Source organism: Aotus nancymaae, unplaced genomic scaffold (genome assembly GCF_030222135.1).
Source record: "Aotus nancymaae isolate 86718 unplaced genomic scaffold, 86718_ANA_hifiasm-v0.15.2.pri h1tg000040l, whole genome shotgun sequence".
In the NCBI taxonomy this organism is placed as follows: Eukaryota; Metazoa; Chordata; class Mammalia; order Primates; family Aotidae; genus Aotus; species Aotus nancymaae.
In genome coordinates this window covers 97210276-97235301 of record NW_026988454.1, presented here as the reverse complement: position 1 = coordinate 97235301, position 25026 = coordinate 97210276, and the positions used below count along the sequence as shown (strand labels likewise).

The 25026-nt window shown below is 36.2% G+C and overlaps 1 protein-coding gene across 1 annotated transcript in view; it reads left to right on the top strand.

The window, feature by feature from the left end:
* ADGRB3 (adhesion G protein-coupled receptor B3) overlaps window positions 1-25026 on the top strand; it is a 751340-nt gene that overhangs the window by 325752 nt on the left and 400562 nt on the right. The window contains exons 8-9 of the mRNA XM_064360929.1: window positions 10855-10956; window positions 11327-11433. Coding sequence (XP_064216999.1) covers window positions 10855-10956; window positions 11327-11433 — 209 coding nt within the window. The remainder of the gene's footprint in view (window positions 1-10854; window positions 10957-11326; window positions 11434-25026) is intronic.

Sequence of the window (25026 nt, the reverse complement as noted above, 5' to 3'; positions counted from 1 at the left end):
GGTTTCTAAAGCCTCAGAGCAACTGACAAGGCAGGAGACTGTGGCTAGTGGTCTCTAGTCTTCAGCATCCTTGCCTACTCCTCCCAGTGTACCTCCAAATATTATTATTTCCACATGTGCTATGACCTAGAGAAGGCTAAGACTCCCTGTCATCTTTGACTATTCCTAAGGTAATACAGAAACTTAGTATACACAAATTTCCAGCAAAATGTTGAGCATACCCCAATGTAAAATTCAGTATAACTAAAAGTTAGTAAATAGCTTCTTAGAGCTATTCCTCAAAATTAGTTAGGTATTTTAAAAATTAATTTTGTTATCAGGTTGGAACTAAAGTGACCTTGTCTGCTAAGTTGAAATATAAAATTAAGCGATAATAATAATACAGAATTTGCTTACGAGTATGTATGTAAAATACTGTCCACCAGGTACTTAAACAATATGCAATATATACCATTTGCTAATAAATTGAAAGTTTGTGGTTTGCTGACTTCCAGACTTAAAAACAAATTTTTGCAAAATATATAAATAACTCATTTACCACTATAACAATAAAATGGATGCTTTGCTTAGAGAAGATGTGAACATCTCTGAAGATGGACTCAGCTATTTCATTGGCCTTAGGTCCATCATCTCCTAGCTTAGTGGCTTCAGGCTAAACACTTTTCTTTCCTGGTTTCCTCATATTTAAAATGAGAATAACAATTCTGTTCACTTCACAGGGTTATAAGAATTCTGTGAATTAAAATATGTAACATAGAATAATAACTCAGTGTTCTGTAAATATTACTGATATAATTGTATGTTGTTTCAATTTGAGACAGATTAAAACCATTTTCTATATGAGGAATGCTGTTATAAAACACACTTGATAAACACTCTTCTTTTTCCCACAGACCTTAGCAGCAGCATGAATTCTTCACGAGTAGGTTCCACCTTGGAAATTAGAGGTGTAAGTCATTGAGCACAGACACTGGATTCGTCTTATTTTTCTCTGCAACCTCCAGCACAGGGAATTCCCCAAACACAAGAATTCATGAATTGCCAGCAAGTGAAATATGAAATGTGAGGTCTTGAGTAGTACATGTTTTTGTCTTTTTTTTCTGTATGCCAGCTCTACAGTTTAGAATCAATTTCTTTTTAATGCTTAAACTCTAGCATATGGGTTGAAAACTAATTTTCCACATCAAATTGATTTAAGTCCTGTATAATTTCTGCTATTTTTAAGAGACACAAAATCAGTTTCAGTAGACAGATTAACAGCTAATCACTAGGTAATTGCTACCTCATTTTAAGGGGGCATGCTAACTACACATACTGGTGACTTCAAGTACAGTTGTATCTTACAAATGGATTTTTATATCTTTGCACTAGTGATAGCAAACAGTGATATCTTTGAGCTGATGAACAAAGTTACTATTCCTTTTAGCTAAGGCATTAAAAAAGAAGAATCCTTCATATTGCCGCTTAATAATATGTTTTTATGTTGAGTCCAGAGAATAGCCTCAGCTAGTTATATATTTTCTAATTTACAAAACACACACAGGTGGTATTAAACAGAAAAATAATTAAAACAAATCTCTGTCTCATTTTCCTCTGGAGCTTTGATTCCATTATATATATCAATTGAGATTTGATAATACCTACATGCATTTAGAGATGTGAAACTCAAAGCTATTTTCAGCATATCCTCTCTCAAGCCATCTCCTCTTCGTGTGTTGTAGTTCAGGTTCTAGCTAGCACATAAGATATCCTTCCTGGAAAGGTAAGTTCTGTCTCTTCTTTCTCCTCCTCACTGGTTATATACAATCAGCCATAGTGCTGAGCACATTCTACCTACTAAATAAATTTTGAATTCATCTACTTCCTATTACTACTTCCTGTGATTCTTCATTCCCTCCCTAATTACATCATTTAGATTGTGGTAGGCCCCTCTGTCTTCAGCTCTCTTTCTCTCAATCCTTTCTCCAAACTGCAGGCATAGCAAGCATTTAAAACAATGTCATAAATTTCCCTTGCCCCCTAAAATAAACTCAAGCTCCTTGTTTACCTCATCATGTATTACCCTTTCCCCTCCTTCAATCGCCTGCCTCTACTTATCCCCAACTTAATACTCTACCCTTTCTGAAATGATCTCCAATTTATTGGCTATTCCCAGTTCTCTGTGCTTTCTGGATTTTCTCACATGTGGTTTCCATGACACACTATTCCCTTTTTCATTGGTGAGCTCCTGCTTCTCCTTTACACCTCAACTTGGGCATCCCTCTGGAAGTTCTCAGCTGCTACATTCTCCCCATGGTACTTCCAGAGCAGCCAGGGCTTCCCAGCTTAGAGTGGGCATCCTGTGTACTATCATTTCTCAAATTATTATCTTTATGACCATTTTAGGAGTCAAGAGACATTGACCAGCCTTACTTAGCCTTTTCTATGTGTAGTATTTTACAAAGTGGCTGGGATATGATGGGTGCCCAGCCAATATTTGTTGAATGAATGAATTCTATAAGTGGCACTGAGAAGTACCCAGAAAGATCCCACTACTGGGGATTTCATAAACATGGGACAGCAGAAAATAAATTGTCATTTTAATGTCTAAGCTATTTTGCTTTTGGTCTAAGCATAAATGGACCTATTTTCTGAGCTAGAATCTTAAAGAATGCCAAATCACCTTTGAAAAAATATTTAAAGCAGCTTTGGGATTTGACATTACCACTAAAAAGCTGAAAACCCTAGAGCAGTTTAAAACTTTGAATCTCTGATTCCCCTGCCATCTTTCTTTTTTAAAAATAATTATAATAATAATTTGTGTAGTGGGCTTCTGTTTCTAAGAAACACAGTGAATCCAAGGCTTCATAAATTTACTGTGGAACAAAACAAAGTTGTTGACATCTCTAGGTTTAAAAAATTATTGATTCTTCCTTTTCACCTTGTTTGTTTGTAGGTAGACCAAACTGATAGTCACTAAGCAGATAAAATTTAGTAATCAAATGATGTGGTTGGTCAAAGGAAAACAACTATTTAATCAGCTTCTTCCTTAACCACAGTTAGGATATGTGTAGGGCACATTGGGGGATTCTAAAAAAAGGTCCTATAGGCTCTTACTAAGTCAGATATAGCCCTCCAAGGCCAACCTTAGTCATTGCATGATACCCTGGAAACCTCTTCTGACTAATTTTTAGGTGACTATAGTAGCTTAGCTGCCTTTCTGCTCCTAACTGGACACGACTATCCGCTGCTAGATGATCCACCACGGCCGCTCCCCTCGTGCCTCCACCCCCACCCCATACAGTCATCTTAAGAAATAGGGTAATTCAGCCGGGCGCGGTGGCTCACGCCTGTAATCCCAGCACTTTGGGAGGCCGAGGCGGGTGGATCACGAGGTCAAGAGATTGAGACCATCCTGGTCAACATGGTGAAACCCCGTCTCTACTAAAAATACAAAAATTAGCTGGGCACGGTGGCGTGCGCTTGTAGTCCCAGCTACTCGGGAGGCTGAGGCAGGAGAATTGCTTGAACCCAGGAGGTTGAGGTTGCGGTGAGCCGAGATCGCGCCATTGCACTCCAGCCTGGGTAACAAGAGTGAAACTCCATCTCAAAAAAAAAAAGAAAAGAAAAGAAATAGGGTAATTCAAAAACAGATCTAGCCAAAGGAGACAAGTTAGCTAAAAACATGTCTAGACGTTACAAGGTGACAGGCAGGTGCTTTAGGGAAAGATAAAGTGGAGGAAGGGAGCGTAGTCAGTGGGGTCTGAGAATGTGAGGTTTGAGGAAAGACTGAAGGCGGGAAAGACATGAGTCATGCGACAAGTTTGAGGGAGAGGAGGCGGCGATATTCTTGGCAGAAAGAACATGCACACAGCTCTGAGGTTGCAGTCGGCCTGTAGTACTGAAGAAGGGTCGAGAAGTCCTGCCCAGCTGGTGGGAAGCTGTGAGAGTGGAGCAGGGCGGAGGCGAGATAAGCTGCCCTTGTGACTGACACTAGTTCAATCATTAAACATTGTACTTACATGAAAAGAGGACATTTTATTTTCCCCCAACTAGTTTCCTTAAAAAAAAAATCAAGCATTGACTCATATTTCCCATATTTACTGTTACTGCCCACATAAATTTTGAACCCATCAGATTCCACAGCTGGCCCAGTAAACGTTTCACCCTACTGACTCACCAGTGCCATCTAGTGGCTAAAGTTTGCAATGATTACATTTTCTGACCACACAGTTGACCACGGGGGAGGGGCAAGGAGAAACAAAGTACCTTTTGCTGGAATAACATTAAAGTGATCATCTTTCTGATACAACTACAGGGAAATGAAGAAGTTCGTATATAAATTGAATCTTCGTTTTTTTATGTTTTAACTGAATCAGGAAATCTAGTGTTCAGCTATAGCAACAGGTTTTATGAAATGTATTTCAAAGTTCCCCAATGGAACTGAAGGAAATTTGAATTGCAGAACATTGAAAACCAAAACGATAGTACAAGTGAAGTGAAAGTGAAAGATTATAAATGAAGAGATAATGAGGGAGATAATGAACAGAAGTGGGTTGTATAGATGGAACAAAAAGAATAATCAAATATGATAGTCAGATTAACTACTGCCATGTCATTATTAAAAATGGACCAGTCATTGTATATAGAATTCAATTATGTGATAACCTATTCATGATGCCTATTTTGAATTTTAACATTTGTTCTAATTTTCCCTCTTTTAGTATTCTATAATAGTTTTTGGTTGGCATTTATAGAAACATGAATATCATTTATTACAGTACTATCCAACATAGTAGTTATTTCAATTTAAGTAGACATTAATTAAAATGAAATAAAATCCAAAATTTACTTCTCAATTGCACTAGCCACATTTTCCTAGCACCTACCATACTGGACAGTGAAAATATAAAGCATTTCTCTCATTGCAAAAAGTTTTATTGAACAGCGCTAGTATGTTATTTCCCCAGTAAAAGTTATTTATTTACTGAAAATGTTTTTGAACACCTGTTATATACTAGATACCACTGGAGTTCATTACAATAGATTAAAAAGATAAAGTAGGCTGAGCACGGTGGCTCAAGCCTGTAATCCCAGCACTTTGGGAGGCCAAGGCAGGTGGATCACGAGGTCAAGAGATCGAGACCATCCTGGTCAACATGGTGAAACCCTGTCTCTACTAAAAATACAAAAAAATTAGCTGGGTATGGTGGCGCGTGCCTGTAATCCCAGCTACTCAGGAGGCTGGGGCAGGAGAATTGCCTGAACCCAGGAGGCAGAGGTTGCGGTGAGCCGAGATCACACCATTGCACTCCAGCCTGGGTAACAAGAGCGTAACTCCGTCTCAAAAAAAAAAAAAAAAAAAAAAAAAAAAGATAAAGTAAAACATGGCTAGTGTCCTAAAAAGCAACATTGGGGAATTGGGGAGGTTCACAGATATAACCAAGTATATTCGATCTGTTTTGAGAAGAGTTATAATATTCATATATTCAGTGACTGAAATATTAGGAAATGGTTATTGGAGAATACATTATTTAAGCAGCATTTTAAGGATAAATAGGAATTTTACCCCTCAAAATAAGATGACTATCCATAAGCTTCACATCTGTGAATTGAACCAACAACAGATCAAAAATATTCAGAAAAATTAACTCTGTGGCTGATGCATAGGAGAGTAACTATGAGCCATGATGGGAATGGTAAGCTAGGACCCTTACAAGAAGGGCCTTTACGTCGCACTGAGCAGTTTTCTCAGTTCTTTCAATGTTATCCTGTCAGTACTGGAGAAGCATGAAAGGGTTTTAGCAGAAAATTGAGGGATTAAATTTTATCTTAGAGATTACTCTTTTGATATGGCATGAAAATTGGATGAAGGGGGCAGTTGCAGGAGAACAGCACCACTTACTACCCAGCTCCTCAGCTCAGAAAACAAGCATCATCCTTGACACCTTTGTCTTCCTAAATTCCCACATAATTTTGTCTACCTACTCAATTTTCCTTGTGTCCACCAATTTTTTTTTTTTTTTTTTTTTTTGAGATGGAGTCTCACTCTGTTGCCCAGGCTGGAGTGCAGTAGTGTGATCTCGGCTCACTGACACCTCTGCCTCCCGGGTTCAAGTGATTCTCCTGCCTCAGCCTCCCAAGTAGCTGGAATTACAGGTGCCTGATACCACATCCTGCTAATTTTTGTATTTTTAGTAGAGATGGGGTTTTAGTAGAGATGGGCCATGTTGGCCAGGATGGTCCACCAATTTTTCTTATCTTTAGTTTAATCACCCAACCTAAAGTCATTTATGTTTCAGGGTTGAAGCACTGCATTAGTCTTCTCCATGGCATTGGTCATCTATTCCACCCATAGAAGGCAAACTGATCTTAGATTTCAAATCAATTCAAGTCACTTGTTTAAAACCCTTCAGTGGCTGTCCATGTGGCCTTGTAGGCTCTAATCATGGCCTGTCTCACCAGACCACTACTCTACACTCAAAACTTACTCTCCTCCTTCCAGCCCTGCTGAACTCGATGCCCCAAGCTCTTCCTTGCCTCAAGGCCTTTAACAAACTGTTTTCTTTGCCTGGAGCATTTATTGTACCTCACACTGCCAGTTTTAATTACATGTCACTTTCTCCAGGAAGCCTTCCTTGATTCTTCAGTTTTTAGATAAAAACAGCACCCTGTACTTACTGTTTGAAGTGCTTATCATAACTGTACTCAAGTAATGGTTGGTTTGTTTCACCTCTGCCTCCTCCCTTTGACTAAAAGAATGACTAGGCAGACTGCTTTTCTTATGCACCATTGGTTCTCTCTACAGCAGGGCCTGGCACATGTTACATTAACAGGGCCTACCTCTAGCATATATTAGGTAAAAATGCAGCCTAGCACATGGTAGTGCTGGCACAGGACCTAGCACATGGGCCTAGCACATATCAGGTAAGTGCATGAAATAACCAATGAGGTTGTTCCCCTAATTTAACCAGGGCAGAAATAAAGCCTGGATACTCAGCCAGGTGGAGGTAAAATCATGGAAGGTTAAGAGGAAGATAAGGATGACTGGAAGATGGCTCTGATGGTTTTAGTTATGGGGACAAGATCGTAGTACCCTTAGCAGAGTTAGGAATTGCAAGGAGAGAAAACAAGCAGCACCGTGGAGAATAATGCTGGCCATTGAAGTGCGAGCAGCTTCACTTGAGATTTCTTTGAAATAGCCAAGTAAACAATGCCACTCAGAATTTGGCTATGCCAGCATCAACCCAAAAGAGATATCTGAACCAAAGAAACACATAGAGTCAGCCCTCAGTATCCATGGGTTTCATGTCGGTGGAATGAACCAACGACAAACCAAATTATTCAGAAAAAATTACATTTGTATTGAACATACAAACTTTTTCTTGTCATTATTTCCTAAACAATACAGTACAGCAACTATTTATACAGCATTTACACTGGATTAAGTATTTATAAATAACATAGAGATGTCTTATGGTATAGTCACACCTTGGTTCCAGGACCCTGTGCATACTAAAATCCTTGTCTACTGAAGTCCTGCAGACCGCCCTGCAGAACCTGTGTGTAGGAAAAGTCTGCCCTTCTTAGGCTTTTTTTTGCCAGTATTTTCAATCAGTGTTTAATTGAAAAAAAAATCCACATATAAGTAGGCTCATGCAGTTCAAACCTGTGTTGTTCAAGGATTAACTGTATACAGGAGGATGTGCATAGGTTACATGCAAATACTACACCATTTTATATCAGGGACTTGAGTATCAGTGAATTTTGGTATCTGCAGGAGGTCCTGGAACAAACCCCCATCGATACCAAGGGATGACTGTATGTGTTCCTAGTACATAGCTGGAGGTAGAGGGCATGTGTCCAGGCATCACTGCCATATAGCAAGCAAAGTGTGGGATCAGAAACCAACTGTTTACATACTTATCGAGGCTCCAACATTTACTAATTTTTCTTCTTTTCCACTGCTTCCCCTTCATTGGCATTAATCTGGGCACCACAAGTTTCATAGGAGTACCTTCTCTCACCACTGTCTGGTCTCTAGGCTTTGCCTTTTCTTCCTGACATTGCTGCAATTCTCCTTAGGAGATACTTCCAAGGACCTCCATGGCCCACTGGTGGGAGGCTGGATAGGGCAGCAGGGCCAGGAGCATGCGCTATTCGTAGGGTGGAGCACAGATGCAACAGGCAGTGAAGTAGCTCCCGGCTTGCTAACCTTTGGGACCAGTGTGGGAATGGGTGGTTATTGGTGCTTCACTACTGGTGACCGCTGTATCTCTTCATTTATTTTCCTGTTGTTTCTATTCCCAAGATACTGAGGGAGGGAGTTCTACCTAGAGGCTGCCCCTACTCTCACTTAAGTTGTAGCTTTGTCAGTGATTAGTTTTATTTTATTATTTTGTATTTTTGATTTATGAGGAGTCTTCTCCTATTCATCATCACCATTCCCAAGCCAAACTGTGACAAATCTGGTTCTTATGTCCTGGGAAAGGGCCTTGCCAACCTCAGCACCGCTCTCCTGCCCTGTTTAACAGCCCAGGTGCTTTGGTGGAGCCAGGAGGGCCTGGCTAGGCTCCCAAATGGGGAGGGTGTGGAGCGCCTGGCAAAATGACTCCTCCCCATCCAACCTCCCCCTCCTGTGTTGTTTCTCCTCTGGATTCAACATGTAATAAAGTTTGGAATTTGAGGAAGAAATATAGTCCTTTTGTTTCTCTGTGCTTCTGTTTTCCCATGTGATAAATAAGGATAATAGTCACCTCTAACTCATAGGTACTAACTCATAGGTAGTTGGGAGATAGCAAATGTGTCCATGAATGCAAAACTCTCCATAAGGGCTCACTGAATACTAATATGATTATATTGCTATTATTATGTTTGAAATTATCCAAGAAAACCATTTAACATAAGGAAAAGGTAAGGTATGGATGGTTCTGAGAAGGATACAGAGAATGAGACAAAGAAAGACCATTCTGAGGCCTGAGGGGTTGGTGGAGGACTGTTGGAAAATGGCTTAAGATGCTAAAGAAAGTATTTCCAAAAAGGTGAGAAAAGTCAAAATATAATGATACAGACAAGGCCCAGACTGTGTGAGACCTAGATGAGGTTTGTTGGCAGTTCATTGGTGAGGTAAGGTGGAGACATCTTTTAAAAAGGGGGCTGGTGAAGGTTGAATTAATGGCTAAACCCTCCACTGAGCAAAGATTACACAAATTGAAAACAGTTGCCTATGTGTTTTAATGGGAACCTAGAATAAATAAATGAATATATATTTATATATACTCAGAGAGAGAGAGAGAGGAGTATCTTAAACAATCAAGGTAGTGAAGAGGGTATGTGAGAAATAAAAAGGAAGATTAGTAAGGAGTGTGGACTAGGGTACAGTCCTGCTGACACCTCCACCAGCTCTGTCACCTTAGACAAGCTTCCTCTTTTGGGGTCTTGGTGTCTTCATCTGTAAAAAGAAAGGAAATGGAATAAGTGATCTTCAGTGACACTTTCATCTTTGTAATAACTATGTGTTCAAACCATTCATCTTATCTCTGGGTAACTATTTTTTTAATATTATTTCAAGATTTAATTTGTCAACTCGCATTCTTCCCCTTCTAGTAACTAAAGTGTAATTTAATGAGTTCGTAAATTCTGAAGTGAAATTGATATCAGTAGAATGATGATTATCCTGGATTAAATATTATATTATTATGCAAGGAAGATGTTTCTCCCAGGAAGTCACACTCATGTATTACTTAGGTACTTAGTATTTTACATCCTCATTTATTTATGAAGTTATTTATAAAGCATATATTCACTTATTTATTTATTCAATTTGAGCAACTTCATGTGGCAAACACATCACTAAGTAGAAGTAATACAGAGTGAGTAGATCTAAACGAGATCCCTAGTGAAGACTGATATGTGAATATGTAAGTGGCAACATTGTATGAAAAGCACAGCAGTGGGTGTGTCTAGTGAAGGGACTAAGATTCTTTCACATGGGACCAAGATGTCACTTTTGACGCAATATAGATAGACCTCATTCTTTCACTACTATTTTGCATTTCATTATATTTTAGTTATGCATCTGTTATTTTTGAAATTACTTTTAATGTTCTTGCTCAATAATTGAGAGTTCGAATATAGTATGACAATAAGATCAAATTGGTATGTTTTTGACTGCTATCATTGCTTTTAGTTGAAGAAGTAAAAAGTTATGTCTTTTTACTCTTTATTTATTTTTAACATTTATAGCTAATAGTTTTAATGTGCCTTTTGCTTTGTTGGAAGTCATTTTATTGTATAAAATCCTAAAATATTATAAATATTTTATCGATATTCTTGACTACTAGGCAAATCTAAATGACTTTTATAAAAAGTCTACACAGCAGTTCAAAAAGAAATTACAATTCTCTAAATATTTTGTAGATGCCAATATGAAATCTGATGGGTTTTTGTCTATGTTTATGCCACTAACATCCAGTAAACAATATACATTTAAAGAAATGAAAGAGGTCATGCATGGTGGCTCACCTCTATAATCCCAGTGCTTTGGGAGAAGCTCAAGACCAGCCTGGAAACATAAGGAGACCTTGTCTCTACATACAATTAAAAAAAAAAAAAATCAGCCAGATGTGGCAACACATGCCTGTAGTCCTAGTTACTCAAGAGGCTAAGGAGGGAGGATGGCTTGAGCCCAGGAGTTTGAGGCTGCACAGGAGCTAGAATCATGCCAATGCACTCCAGCCTGGGCAAGGAGATCTCATCTCTAAAAAAAGGAAAAAAAAAAAAAAAAGAAAAGAAAAGAAAGAAGCTGATAATTGTTTATTGCCCATATATTTTTAAACACTACTGACATTCAAGTCCCTTTGTTTACAATTGCAGCACCTTATGAAATATGCCCCGAGGATTATCTGATGTCGATGGTGTGGAAAAGAACTCCAGCAGGCGACTTGGCATTCAATCAATGTCCCCTGAATGCCACAGGTATAGTAGGATGACCCACCCAAACCCTAACAATAATCCCTATCCAAGAACAGCATGCGGTGTTGGTTTATGAAGTCATGCTTTTGTCTTATATCAATAAATAAGTCTGTCCAATAAGCAAGTAATGAAACAATTTTAGTAAAGTGCTTCATAAATGAAGCCAATGAAGAGATGTAGAAAATATTGCTGGTGTAATGGTTTCTCAGTGTGACTAATATGCCTCATAAAAATAATCAAAATAACAATTTCATGTGCATGTTTTTAAATAAAAAAAACATATAAACTTAATGTTTAGCCTGATTTCCAACTATGTGTGATGCCTTCAAGCATCCCTATTATAAAGCTTTTCTCTGTTCTTTGTGACACGCAGGCACCACTAGCAGACGCTGCTCTCTCAGTCTTCATGGAGTGGCCTTCTGGGAACAGCCGAGCTTTGCAAGATGCATATCAAATGAGTACAGACACTTGCAGCATTCAGTAGGTGCAAAGCCAGCTTTAGTACTTGCTCTGTTTATTTTTTGCTAATGATCACTGTGTGAGAATTTAACCTTCTGGTGTACAATCAGATCAGTAAAATCTCTAAAAAAGAAATGCCTGAAGGAGAAAGCGATGTGATAGAAAGCTAATTTTTATAAGTTGGCACCAAATTATTTTGTTCCTAGGACTTGAGTTTTTATGAATCCTGCTATTTAAATGAAAGAATCCCTTGTCTAGTGGGGGAAAGACCTGAGGAAAATCTGTTATTCAGTTTTACCTATAAAAGTTAAACTGATGCATTGTGGTTGGCTTAAGTCTGTGTTCAATAAAGACTTATTTAAAAATATCATACATTTTAAAATTAAATTCTTTAACCTTTCAGTAGTTGGACAATGATAAAGCTGTGTCACTTAGCTATCAAATTTCTCACTGCAGCTTGAGATTAAGACATTAAAATAAATGACAGTGTTATTGCACCAGAGAAACTTAATTACTCCCAAAAGATTACATGGGCCAAATTTTCCAAAAATAGCTCTTCTTTTCCCAGACATCATTTACTTATTCACAGAGTATGATGCATGAATATTTTGAGCACAGTTACATTTTGCTTGGTATTTTACAAGTACAAGTCATTGTCATTACTGCAGACTGTTGTCATTTCATCCTGACAGTCAAGAGGGCCTCCATACATGAATAAACACTGTGGAGTGTAGAACAAAATATGAACATGAGCCAACTGGAAAGCTGAATTTTGGCAGGAGTGATGTTTACTTAAATGCCTTTATGTTTTGTTGTGCTTATGTTTTTTTTTACTGTTCTTACTGTAACTCAAAAATATACATAATTTTTTAAAAACTCCTAAAGAATATTCTTGCTTGTGGATGGAGAAATAGCTTATACAGTAATAACCCCTATCAACTAATAGAATTAGTATTTGTTTCATTATCAGAAAAGCAAAGAAGCACATTTTAAAAAATCTGAAAGCCAAATTCTGCACAGCATGTTTATATACTAAATTAGAAATTAAATTTGTCATTTGTAAACTATCCAGAACATTATTTCTCTCATTTTATGTACTTATATGTATCTCTATACAGTTGACCCTTGAATAATGTGGCAGTGAGGGGCACCAACCCCCAGGGCAGTTGAAAATCCACATGTAACATTTGACTCCCCGCAAATTTAATAATGGCCTGTTCTTGACCAGTAAGTAAGGCTCACTGATAACATAAACAGTTTGTTAACACATATTTCATATGTTATATATATTATATATTTTTACCATAAATCAAGCTAGAGAAAAGAAAATGTTATAAAGAAAATCTTAAATCAGATAAATCATATTTACTTGAATGGTGGAAGCGGATCATCATAAAGGTCTTATCCTCATTATTTTTAAGCTGAGAAGGGGAAAGAAAAGGGATTGGTTTTGCAGTCTCAGGAGTGACAGAGGCAGGAGAAAATCTGCATATAAGTGGACTGCACAGTTCAAACCTGTATTGTTCAAGGGTCATTGCTACGGATATGTGAATAGCAGTAATTGATGATTATTTGGCTATATACCGCCTTATTTTTGTTGTAAATATATACTTAAAACATAGAAAAATGCATAATTATTTTTCTATATTTATCCTGCAAATGTGAAGTTTTATACTTATATATCATATAATATGTATGAATATAAATTTAAAAATAGAAATACAAATAAGGTTTTATATTTATGTATTATATGCAGATATATAAATATAAATATATACATGTATTTTTTCATAGCCATTTTTGTGTCTATTTAGAGACATATATATATAAAGAAGGAATAGAACATATAGCTTAGCTTCATAATATAAAATGTAAGAATATGAAATATAAACTTCTTTTATTAATAGCTTTCAGTAACTCAGACCATTATATTTCAAAATTAAGTATAAGTAAAAACTTATGAATTAAATTTTAATGGATTTTATTTTTTTCTAATTTTAGTCATTAGACTTTGTTTACTTTAATTATATCCATATTCAGTTCTTGTTTAGTCATGGTGATGAATGGGAGTAATTGCATGGATTAAGTAAATAACAGAGCAATCTTTACAAATTTGTAAAAATGAATAGTATCACTTTTGTTGCAGAAAATTTTCACTTTCCAAATGTACTGTTTTGTACTGCAATATTTAAATGAGTTTTCATTCTTGAGTGCAGGCCATCTGATATAGAGAGAGATAGATACACTCGGTGAAACAGAAGAAATGAAATCTCAAAGTGTGAATCCTGTTGGAATTATTCAGTCAATAATTGACAGCTGACATGAATAAGCCCTTGCTGACTTGGGTACAATTATCAGGTCCATAATCTTGTATAGTGAAAAGCTGCCTCTGTTTATTCAGCCCCTACATAGTACCAGGCACTTGGCTGGAAACTTTTATAAATTAACCGCACTCCTCACAAGAACCTGCAAGGTGGGTGTTCCTGCCACAGTTTACATAAAAGAAAAAACAAAACCTGAATATCTGTAAGGGAACAATCCACTTCAATGAGGTAAAGAGTGAAAGTTACTACCTAGGCACAATTGTTCCAAAACTTAATCTCTTTTCTTTAGGCCATTCAACTTTCTGAACTTTTGATATGAAATCATGTCCTAGACTGTAGTGCTGGGAGCAGGATTTTCTCGTTAAGTGTTCTTAGGAAAAGTTTTATTATCACACTGAAGTCTTAGCTTGATATTTACAAAATGGAATTGGTTCCATCATCTTAGCATCTGTAGAAGTTTTGGAATGGAGCAAATGAGATATATGAAATAATTATGCATTGTGAAAGAATTGTGTAACTATGAGGAATTAATATTTCTGGGTACAGAAAATCGATTTTGAGTTTAAGGAATTGTTACAATAAGAATAAAATTTTAGAAATCAACATATTGTTAATTTGAGCTGTACTGGTAGAGAAGTATAGATAAATTAGATATGGGTAGATCGTTGGATAGGTAGGTAAGTAGGTAGATACATAGGTAGGTAGATTATAGATGGATGGATAGATAGAGATAAGATAGATGTTGAATATATTTTGGCATATGAATTATGCTTAAATATATGTATAAAATATACACACACATTTATACATGCATACATACACAAATCTAGGGCTTCCTAAAGAGTATGATCTTTTTACATGTTCAGGGAAGTATAAGATGAATGAATCTATGCCTTAAATACTGCTTACCTCACACATTAGCCATCAACCTCATCATTCATACTCTACATAGTCAATTGGAAACAGAAATGAGATCAACGTTTATGCATAGTGATACTCATTCTGTTGCTTTGTTAAGTCATGCTTTGTCTGAGTAGCAAAACTAGGTAATATTTGTGATATACAACATTTGAGACTTCCTCAAATTCTTAACTTACTTTGGAGACTGTGCACTTTTCTCCTCTAGTAGTTTACCATTTCGACATTTAATCCTTGAGAGATTTCATTTTCTTACCCCTCTAAGTTCTAAAAGTTCATTAATTAATAATTAATTAATTATAATCTACTGTAGAAAAGTATTTAAAGTGAGTAATTTCCAAATATTTGAAACATAGATTATAATATATGTACATACCTACCTCATAAATATATAGCAATCAACTAAGTTTGAAATGAAATTTTGTCATCAATAAATATTAGTTGTGTATTTTCTATGAACCCTCAATTATTAACCAGTTGAGGTAAACAAAAGGGCCATTAATAAGTTTATGATATAAAATCACTAATCTGTCATGTTGGACATTTAGTTTGAGTTATTTAAGGGCAATAATTTTTTTTTTTTTTTGTAAATCTTCATTGCTACAGTTCCTAACACAATACTAAGCATATACTATTAATAAATATTTCATAGATTTTTGTGTAAAGCATGACTTTGCTACTTTTCTTATCAGTAGAAGGATACTGGTAGCTGGAGAGTTCTGAGAAGATGATACACCAGACTTAATGTTTATGCACATTAACCGCATGAAAGTAACAAGTATTAGCCTTCAGTGCAATTTCTCTAGACCCCAAACATCTAGAAATGTGTAGTGATTGGTGATATTACTTTATGAAATTATTTGGCCATTGCATAGTAATTTCAATATGTTAATACTTATGAAGTTTATTTTGAAGCCTTATACAAAATTAAACAGGATTATACCAATGTTGTTGGTTTTTTAAAGACAAGACACAAATACACTTACCCAATTAAATAGAGTATAGGAACAAATTGCTAAATGTAGTGAGATTCTTGGAAATTTTATATTTTTTATATGTTGATGTTTCACTTAATACTCTGGAGTGTTTTTTGAATTGTATACCAGGCAAAGTAAACATAATTGCAGAATTCTTGAAAAATAGGCAGAGGAGTCAGATAATATCATTTTTTATTATTTTTAAAGCTATTTGGAGAACATGACTAAATATTGTAGCCCAGTGGACCAGCCTACATGTGAACAAATAGAAGTATTTTGTCTTTGGTGTATGCAAACAATCACAGGCAATATTATCTCTCTCTCTCTCTTTTCTTCTCCTCTTTCTCTCTTTTACATACATACAAACACATACCTGGAGAGATAAGCTATATGGAATTGGCAGAATGTATGTCCCTGTATGTAGACAAATCTAAAGCAAAGGGGATTTATCCAAGCATATCAATGCTTTTTCCTAAATTTGCTGTACAGATATGTCACTCCTTCTCTGGAGATGAGTGAGTGATGAAGACAGAGAAAGGCTGAAAATACTACTCTAATGGAAGCTCTTCCACAGGGAAATATGAAGAGTTAGGCATAAATGTTCCCTTTTAAGTAATTGTTCCTTAAAACTCTGTTTCTGTGTTTCAAATATTCATTAAACTAACAAACACAAATGTTAGAGTGATAATTTATTTAGTTATCTTTACCTAACATCTCTTACAGATGTCAAAGAGCTTGAATCCCATTAAAGGATTTTATTTCTCCTATTTTCCTCTACTTTTATGGGTAGTTTATTAGAACAGATAGCTGGAGGTACAGAGAGACAGAGACAGACAGAGAAACTGAGACAAAGAAAGAGAAAGAGACAGAAAGTAGAATATTTGCTTTCCCTTTTTCTCAGTACTTTCTCTCAAGTTAATGCAACAAAGCTCCTCCTCACATATCACACTTTGTCCCCATCTCCTTGCACAAATGCTCAGCACATTGCCTAAAAGAGGATAACACATTTTATTACCGCAGCTTATTTTGGGGAATAAAACAAAACAATTCCATCACAAGTCTTGTTTACAAACATATGTACTGAGCTAAAAAGTATCCTAGTCTTACTGTTTCTTTAATGAGCAATTAAGAAACCACTGCCAAGGTTCAGCTGGTCATAAACCAGTGCCAAGGTTCAGCTGGTCATAGGAACTGGCAGATGATTTTAATTTTCAAGTATTCACCAATTCGGTGGGGGTGAGTCAGCCTGCTCTGCAAGTTCTGCAAGTTCTGTGTAATACAATAAGCCTGGAATGTGGCAAGTCATGGAAAAGCCGGGAGCACCTAAATCAGTAAATCAGTAGTTCTTAATCCTGGCAACATTATCATCATGCGGAAGTTCTTTTTTTTTTTTTTTTTTTTTTTGAGACACAGTTTCACTCTTGTTGCCCAGACTGGAGTGCAATGGCACGATCTTGGCTCACCGCAACCGCCACCTCACAGGTTCAAGCAATTCTCCTGCCTCAGCCTCCCGAGTAGCTGTGATTACGGGCATGCACTACCACGCCCCTGCTAATTTCCGGTATTTTTAGTAGAGATGGGGTTTCTCCATGTTGGTCAGGCTGATCTCAAACTCCGAACCTAAGGTGATCTGCCTCGGCCTCCCAAAGTGCTGGGACTGCAGACGTGAGCCACTGTGCCCTGCACATGGAAGTTCTTATCCATGAATCAATAAGGAAGTCACTCAAGACCAATTAAACAGGATTGTTACCAGGATATAGTACATATTCAGTAACTGTGAGTTATTATTATTGATTATAACATTGATTTGGTATCTGTATACATGTATTTCTAATGACAGGGTCCTCACATAGGCTTCAATAAGTGAGTTATTATTATTTTAACCGCAGTTGTTTTGCATTTCTTACTCTAACATCTACATAATCTGAGTCTACTTTGCTTTCCTTTTTGTCTGTCGTATCTCCTGGTCTCTTTTCATATCCAGTAATACTTGGTTGAATGTCAGACATTGCATAAAATAAACATAGTGTCTTCAAATCATACTAGCTAATGTATCCCAGAAAGTAAATCATGTGGACAACTTCTGTTCTTACTACTCAAGACATAGCATTTGACTGCCTTTTTATTCTTGTCACCACACTCCAAAATGTTGTGAGTCCTCGCTTACGGAACTCGAATGATCACTGCAGAACCCAACAATACCAAGGAAAAGGGAAAAGTTAAAGAGCATTGCTTTCTCTAAAATGGGCAGAAGTCTCTTTATTTTATTCAGAAACACATGTTAGAGTTTTGAGATCTGAGTTCAGCTCCACAGTTACGGAGTTTTTAACTTGTGGTCCTGAATAAAATGATGGGTTCACTGTGTTTTCAGCAAATAATAATAGCTCACACTTATTGAAGCCTGTGGGAAACAAACAAACTTGGAAGAACGTGTTGTTTAAATCTTTATTTTCTAAGCAATTCATATGTCAGCTTTTACAACATATTTCACAAATTCCTAATGAGTTTTCCATTATGCCTGTAAAAAAGCTTTGAATTACAGTAACTTTATGTATTATAAGTGTAGAACAGGGCTGGTGAAACTGTTTCTGTAAGAACAAGATAGTAAATATTTCAGACTTTACATGCCATATGGCTTCTGTTGCAACTATTCAACGCTACTTTGTAGTACAAGAGCACAGCTGCAGACAGTAAATAAACAAATGGGCATGGCTGTGTTTCAGCAAAACTTTATATAAAAACAGGCAATGGGTTGGAGTTGGCCTGCAGGCTATAGTTTACTGACTCCTAGTCTAGAATACACTTTGTTTTTGTTTTTAAGATCGAAACACTTTTGGGGTTCTCCCAAGAATGAACAATGTCTATTTTGTATTTTTTATCCTCTATTTTCTTTAGCGTTTTAACCGCTGTTGTTTTGCATTTCTTACTCTGACATCCGCATAATCTGAGTCTACTTTGCTTTGCTTTTTGTCTGTCATATCTCCTGGTCTCTTTTCATATTCAGTAATATTTGATTGAGTGTCAAACATTTCATAAAATAAATATAGTATCTTCAAATCATACTAACTAATATATCCCAGAAAGTATCCTTCCTTTCCTTAGCTATACAAATACGTGAGGAATGGATACTTCAATAAGAAATTCATCTGGGTCGGGGTGTTTTGTACTTTTGATAAAACTATACCTGCTTAGGCTGCCTTTCTCCATGGTTTCTAGAGCCTACATGTGCCCATCCTATCAGCCCTGAGAGACCCAGGGGGACTGAGCTCTGCCTTCAGAAATTTCTAGTTCCGTGTTCCAGCTTTCTGCCCACGCAACTTCAAATCTGTCAACCGTCTTGAGGGCAAGACCAACTGGGTGCTTAACACTGGACTCTTCTCTCAGTTCCCAATGCTATTAAAGGAAAGGGGAAAATTGCAGTTCTGCATTTAAGAAGTTTTTATTCTATCTCTCCTGCTTCCTACACAGATTAAAAGCTCAGCAAACATCTCATGAGAAAAAAAATCTCAGCAGGATTTTTAGGGTCCCTCAAATTTTCACTATATTTCTCCATCTGGGCAACCAAATTACATTAATTTATCTTTCTACTCCAGAGGTTCTCTGCCTGGGCCATGTTTGACCCTCAATTCTTACCCAGAATTAACAAATTTTTCCAGAAGAAAAATAGATAAAATGCTTGGCTTACCTCAGAAAGGATCCCATTTTTGTAACTTATATGCGTTTTTCTAGTTGTAATGACAAAATTGTTGGTCTTCTATAAGTGAGACATTATCTCAAACCAGTAAATTTAACTTGTATTATAAAAAAGAAAATAATCTTAAGGCACATATGATTGTGTTCCCTTGGGAATTTTAAGGAAGCCTATCATATATATATATATATATGAAATATCTTTAATAGACATACTATTTTTTCTATTTGTAACCTCATAACGTATTACTGACTGTATCAATAAAAGCCAAGGAGATTTTTAAGCTTCTCCAAAAGTATGCATTTAGTGTGACTTGGAGGATAAATGTTAGAGTCAGTTTTAGACATTGAAACTTGTTGAAGTGAAACTTATTTATGGGATAATTTAGTAGAATATAATTGTATAGAGAAGTATATTCAGACTAATGCCAAAGGAGAAAAGAAAAACTACAAAAGAAAGTATACTCTGTTATTCAATCATTTATCCATTCATCAACCCATTAATTCATTATACATATAATCATTGACCTTTATGTGCCAAGTAGAGTTCAAGGACCTGGGGAAGCAACTTGAATGTAATACACAATAAATTAAATATAAATAGGCAGGAGATGATATAAAAATAATTACATTTTTTTTATGTTAAAAGAAATTAACAAGGTTCCAACATACAGAATAATATTTGGGAACAACTTCAGATTAAAAAAATAACAGTGAAGGCTCTAAGAGGAAATAACATGTAAAATAGTGACCTGAAAGATAAGATGGATGTCATGAAATGGACATGTAAAGGGTGGAGAGAATTACTATGTCAGGAAATGGCAGCACATTCCATGTAGTGAAAATAACATATGGAAATACCTTGAGGTCTTTAAGAAAGTGAAAAGCTCTACTGGCCAGAGGGAGTAAGCCAGAAGAGTGTCATGAGATGAGGCTGGAGAGCTAAGTAGGAAAAAAAGAAAAAATTGTGCTGTGCCTTAAGGCCTTTGCTAGGAGTTTGGATTTAATACTAAGTGCAATAGAAATGCATTGAGAAGAGGAATGAGGTGATTAAATCGAATTAAAGAGGGTCATATGAGGTTTCCGTGGAGGATAGACCATAGGGTGGCAGGACTGGAAGCTGTGAAGCCTGCTGCTGTAATCCAGACAAGAGAAGATGGTATCCTTTATTAAGGTTGGTAATCACATTTGGCTGGTTGTAATGTCATTTTTCTGAGGCAGGGAAGGCAAGACCATGAGGAATAATTTGGGACAGATGAGGTTGGGGGTTGTCAAAGGTTGTTTCTATTAAATCTGGAGAATATAATTGAATATGGGAGTCAGAAGCTCAGATTCTAATTTCTGGACAGGAAATAATTTTGAAAGTCATCAACACAAAGAACAGGAGATTAGGAAGAAAAAAAAGGTTGTGTATTCATCCCTTTCTAAATTTTGATAATGAATGAGAGCAGAAGAATAGGGTAGTAGTTAGCAGGATATGCAAAGCTAAAAACAGGTTTTGTATCATTTTGTTTTGTTTGAGAAATATTATAACATTTTTATGTGTTAAAAGAAATCATCCTGTAAAAATTTAGAAGAGAAACATGAAGATTCAAGAAAACCCAAGAAGGCAAAAAGAAATGTTATCCATAGCAAAAGTCAAAAAATTGGCTTTGGTAGAAAAAAAGATGCTTTCTCCATTATAACCAGAGGAAAGCAGATGGGAAAGATGAATACAGTGAAAAGAGCTTAGTGGGTTTTGTGTGGGAGAGATTATGAGGTTTTCATCTGATGGATTCTTTTTTCTCCATTTAGGATGAGGCAGGATCATTAGCTAAGAGTGAGGATTTAGAAGGAAATGTGTGTCTTTTCAAGAGAGATGAAAAGGTATAAAACAGTAATTTCCAGAAAGTTGAAAATAAGCCTATTAGAGAAATATAATAGGATTAGCAGGCTGCGTTGCCTACAATCTGAAGTCTGAAATACAGAATTTAGAGTATAGCTGTCAGTCCAGTTATGATTTTTCTTCAACAAAGTTGAACTACTTGGATGCAGGTGCAGGGAAGTATTTGTTAAAGCCTTGCTATTCAGAATGTTTTTTGAGAACCAAAGGCATAGGCAGCACCTGAGAGCTTGTTAGAAATGTAGCATCTCATACTCTGCCGTACTTTATCAGAATTGGAACTTTGAAAAGTGCTCTTTGTGATTCACTGCATGTTAAAGTTTGAGAAGCACTGTGGTAGATTTTATTCAGCATTGATGTTTTGATGAATGAATGCATTGGCATTAGAGAGAGGCAAATAAGTAAAATGACTGTTAATTAGCATCATATCATCACAAGACATATCATATTGGGTGATATCTGATTTTCCTCTTCTGGGCATATGGGCAGATTGTACTTCCTCACCCCCTTGATGTTATGTACCTGTGTGGCTAGTTCTGGTCAATTGGTTGTGCATGGAGGTGACCATTGCCATGTCAGGCCTGAGAGTGTCATTCATTGCCAGTGCACGTTCTTTTATACTCCATCATCTCAAGCCCATGAAGGACTATGATAAACAGAGCCTTCCTGATTATGTGGGTTGCATATGTAGTGTGAGAAATATTCCTTCGTGGCTTTCAGGTACTGAGATTTTGAAGTAGTTAGCATAGCATAGTCTATCCTACTCTGACTAATATGTAATCCCTAGAATCAGAAAGTCAAGTAATGGAAAAAGAATTGAGAAGGGCTTAGAGAAACATCGTGTTACTTAGTGCTCTGCTTCTGATTGGGGAGATTTCTAAAAGCTTGTGCACCAGTCTGTGGCTACTATACTGTTTTGAGCTCATAGAGCATGCTCTAGTTCCATCTGCTGGCTCAAAATATTTATGAGAGCATCTAGATTTGTTTGATGTTTAGAAAATAAGTCTTGCCTACATATGCCCTTTGCTCAGGATTGTAGTTTTGTCAAATTCTAGCCAAAAACTCTTACAACTATTCATTGTTTATATTGGATAGGCAAATTTACTATGCTCTTATTTTTATTTTGGAAATTTCAGGTTTTACAGGAAAATATGCACAGTATATACCTGACTCAGTTTTCTCCATGGCTCAGTTTATTTCTGTAACAATAATTTGCAATTCTCAAATTCATGCCATCAATCTCTCACATCAGATTCCTCAGACAAGAAACTGGCATATCCAAAGCCACTTTGGCCAAATTCTGTTCAAACCACAATTTTGAGTTCTATGTGATACATATATGATTTATGCAGGGGAATTGTGGACCAAATCTGCCCTATCATATTGTCTCCAGACAATGATTTTATTTTCAGACCTGATCTTCTCACTTTAGGGCAACTCTGAGATGAACACAAACCCTTCATATCAAACATAGGGAAAATTAAGAAATACTCATTTACCAGAACTAAGGGTATATCTTCTTCTTCATAAGAATAATCTCTATATTTCCTAGAGACTTCAGGTAGATATGTTAAACAATTGAATACTATTGTCCAATGAGTGACTTTGGTCTTAGGAAATGACAGAATTATGAACTAAATTAAAAGCAGTATACTTAGAGATTGTTGCTTTATGGAAAAAGCTTCATGTATAATTATCTTTTAATTGAAGCCACTTAAAACTGTGAAAGCCTTTAATATACCTTACAGATGGACTGTAGGAGTTGATACTGAAAAAATATATAAATATATGATGCTTAAAGTGTGTCATTTGCACAGAACAACTATGATAAACCTTTTTTTAAGAATCATACAATAGAGGCAACTGTGGCTGGCAGTGGGAGGCTTGAAATGAAAAGAATAAGGTTATTTCAGAAACACACCTACTCTTAAACCATGACCTTCACCATATCTCTCTATATAAAGAACAAGGAAGCTTTATCCAGAACTCAGAAGAGCAACTATTTTTAGACTCATTTTTCCCCCTTTCACTGTTGATCTTCTCAACAGTAGTAAATACGAATGACACAGAAACTTTTAAGACTTGTGTTTTGGAGCAATGATGCTCAATGTGTTGCAATGTGAGCAAGCATAATCACTGATAATTATAATCTTACAAGGAAGAATGAAAATTATAAAAACCTTTCTATTTCCATGATTAATTATAATAATGAAAACATGCTACCCAAGGGAAATGGAGTCCTTAAGGTAACCTTATGTTTTATTCAATTTCCATTTGAGTAAAACTACCTACAAAATCTTCTATAGGTATTGGTAAATGGCCTTAGACATGTTTACACATTATATTCCAAAATAACAGTTACTACTCAGATAATTTTCAATACCTCAAGAGTCCAGTGAGTTGCTTCATGTCTTTTGTTTCTTATATTTCTTCTTCATATGACAAAGATTGAATTTCTCCTTAACACAAATGTGGTTGATAATGATATTTAAATATTCTGAATATATTAAACATATGAACACATATAAATATTGTCGATAGAAGTATTTTGACAATTTCTAATAAAAGCACTGTATAAAACGTGAGTGAAGCATATAGCAGTAGTTAAGCACATTAACTAAGGATCAGAATGCCTGGGCTCAAATCTCCATAGTCACTACTTAGGCGTTATGCAATCCTAGAAAATGCGGTTAACCTTACTAAGTCTCCACTCTGTCATTGGTAAATGTGAATCATATGGCAACTCTAAGGATTGTTTTAAAGCTCAAGTGAGGTACCCCTTATAAAACATGTAGTCTCATGTTTGCGATATAATCAGAATGATATATTATTGTTGTTATTTTCTTTCTTTCTTTAATTTTTTAATTTTTTTTTTTTTGAGATGGAGTCTGACTCTGTCACCAGGCTGGAGTGCAGTGGCGAAATCCTGGCTCACTGCCACCTCTGCCTCCCGGGTTCAAGTGATTGTCCTGCTTCAGCCTTCCGAGTAGCTAGGATTACAGGCGCCCACCTCCACACCCAGCTAATTTTTGTATTTTTAGTAGAGACAGTGTTTCACCATGTTGGCCAAGATGGTTTTGATCTCTTGACCTTGTGATCCACCTGCCTCAGCCTCCCAAAGTGTTGGAATTACACGTGTGAGCCACCGCGACCCACCTGTTATTATTTTCTAAAGGTAGCAAGCATATAACTGTAGATGTCAAACATTTCTGAATTCATTTGCCTACTTATATTAATTTGATGTGTTTTACAAGGCAATTCTGTCAGGAAATGTAAAAGTTCTCCAATTATTACATATTTATTTGTTTTGAATAATCATGAATTACTGTTTTTACCTTGTCAATAATTTGTGGATTATAGTTGCAGAAAGTAAAATAAGATCCTCCTGTAGTTTTAGTTCAATTCATCAAGCCCTTTGAATGGGTACTTTTGTGTGTTACACAGTGTTCTAGAGATTATAGGGGAAACAAAGATAAATAAGAAACTACAGGCCCTTTAGGAGTTTATGGTCTAGTGGAATAGACAAGATAACAACACAAACACTATAGTAATATAAGATAGAGCAAGATTACTTCTTTGAGCCTGAAAATAGAGATCATATAATTGCAGTTATCTGGAAAGAATTCATGAAGGAGAAAAGAGAGAGAACAATTTAAGGAGAGGATTTGGGGAGAGCATTTAAAGTACTAGAATAGCATGAGTCAGGGAGCAAAGAGAATCCATGATTATTGCAGGGAGAAGTGGCGAGAAGTTTAGATGGTGGTTATTAGGGTACCTGTAGTAATCATAATAAAACAGTGGGGTGAACCAAACTGACCATTAT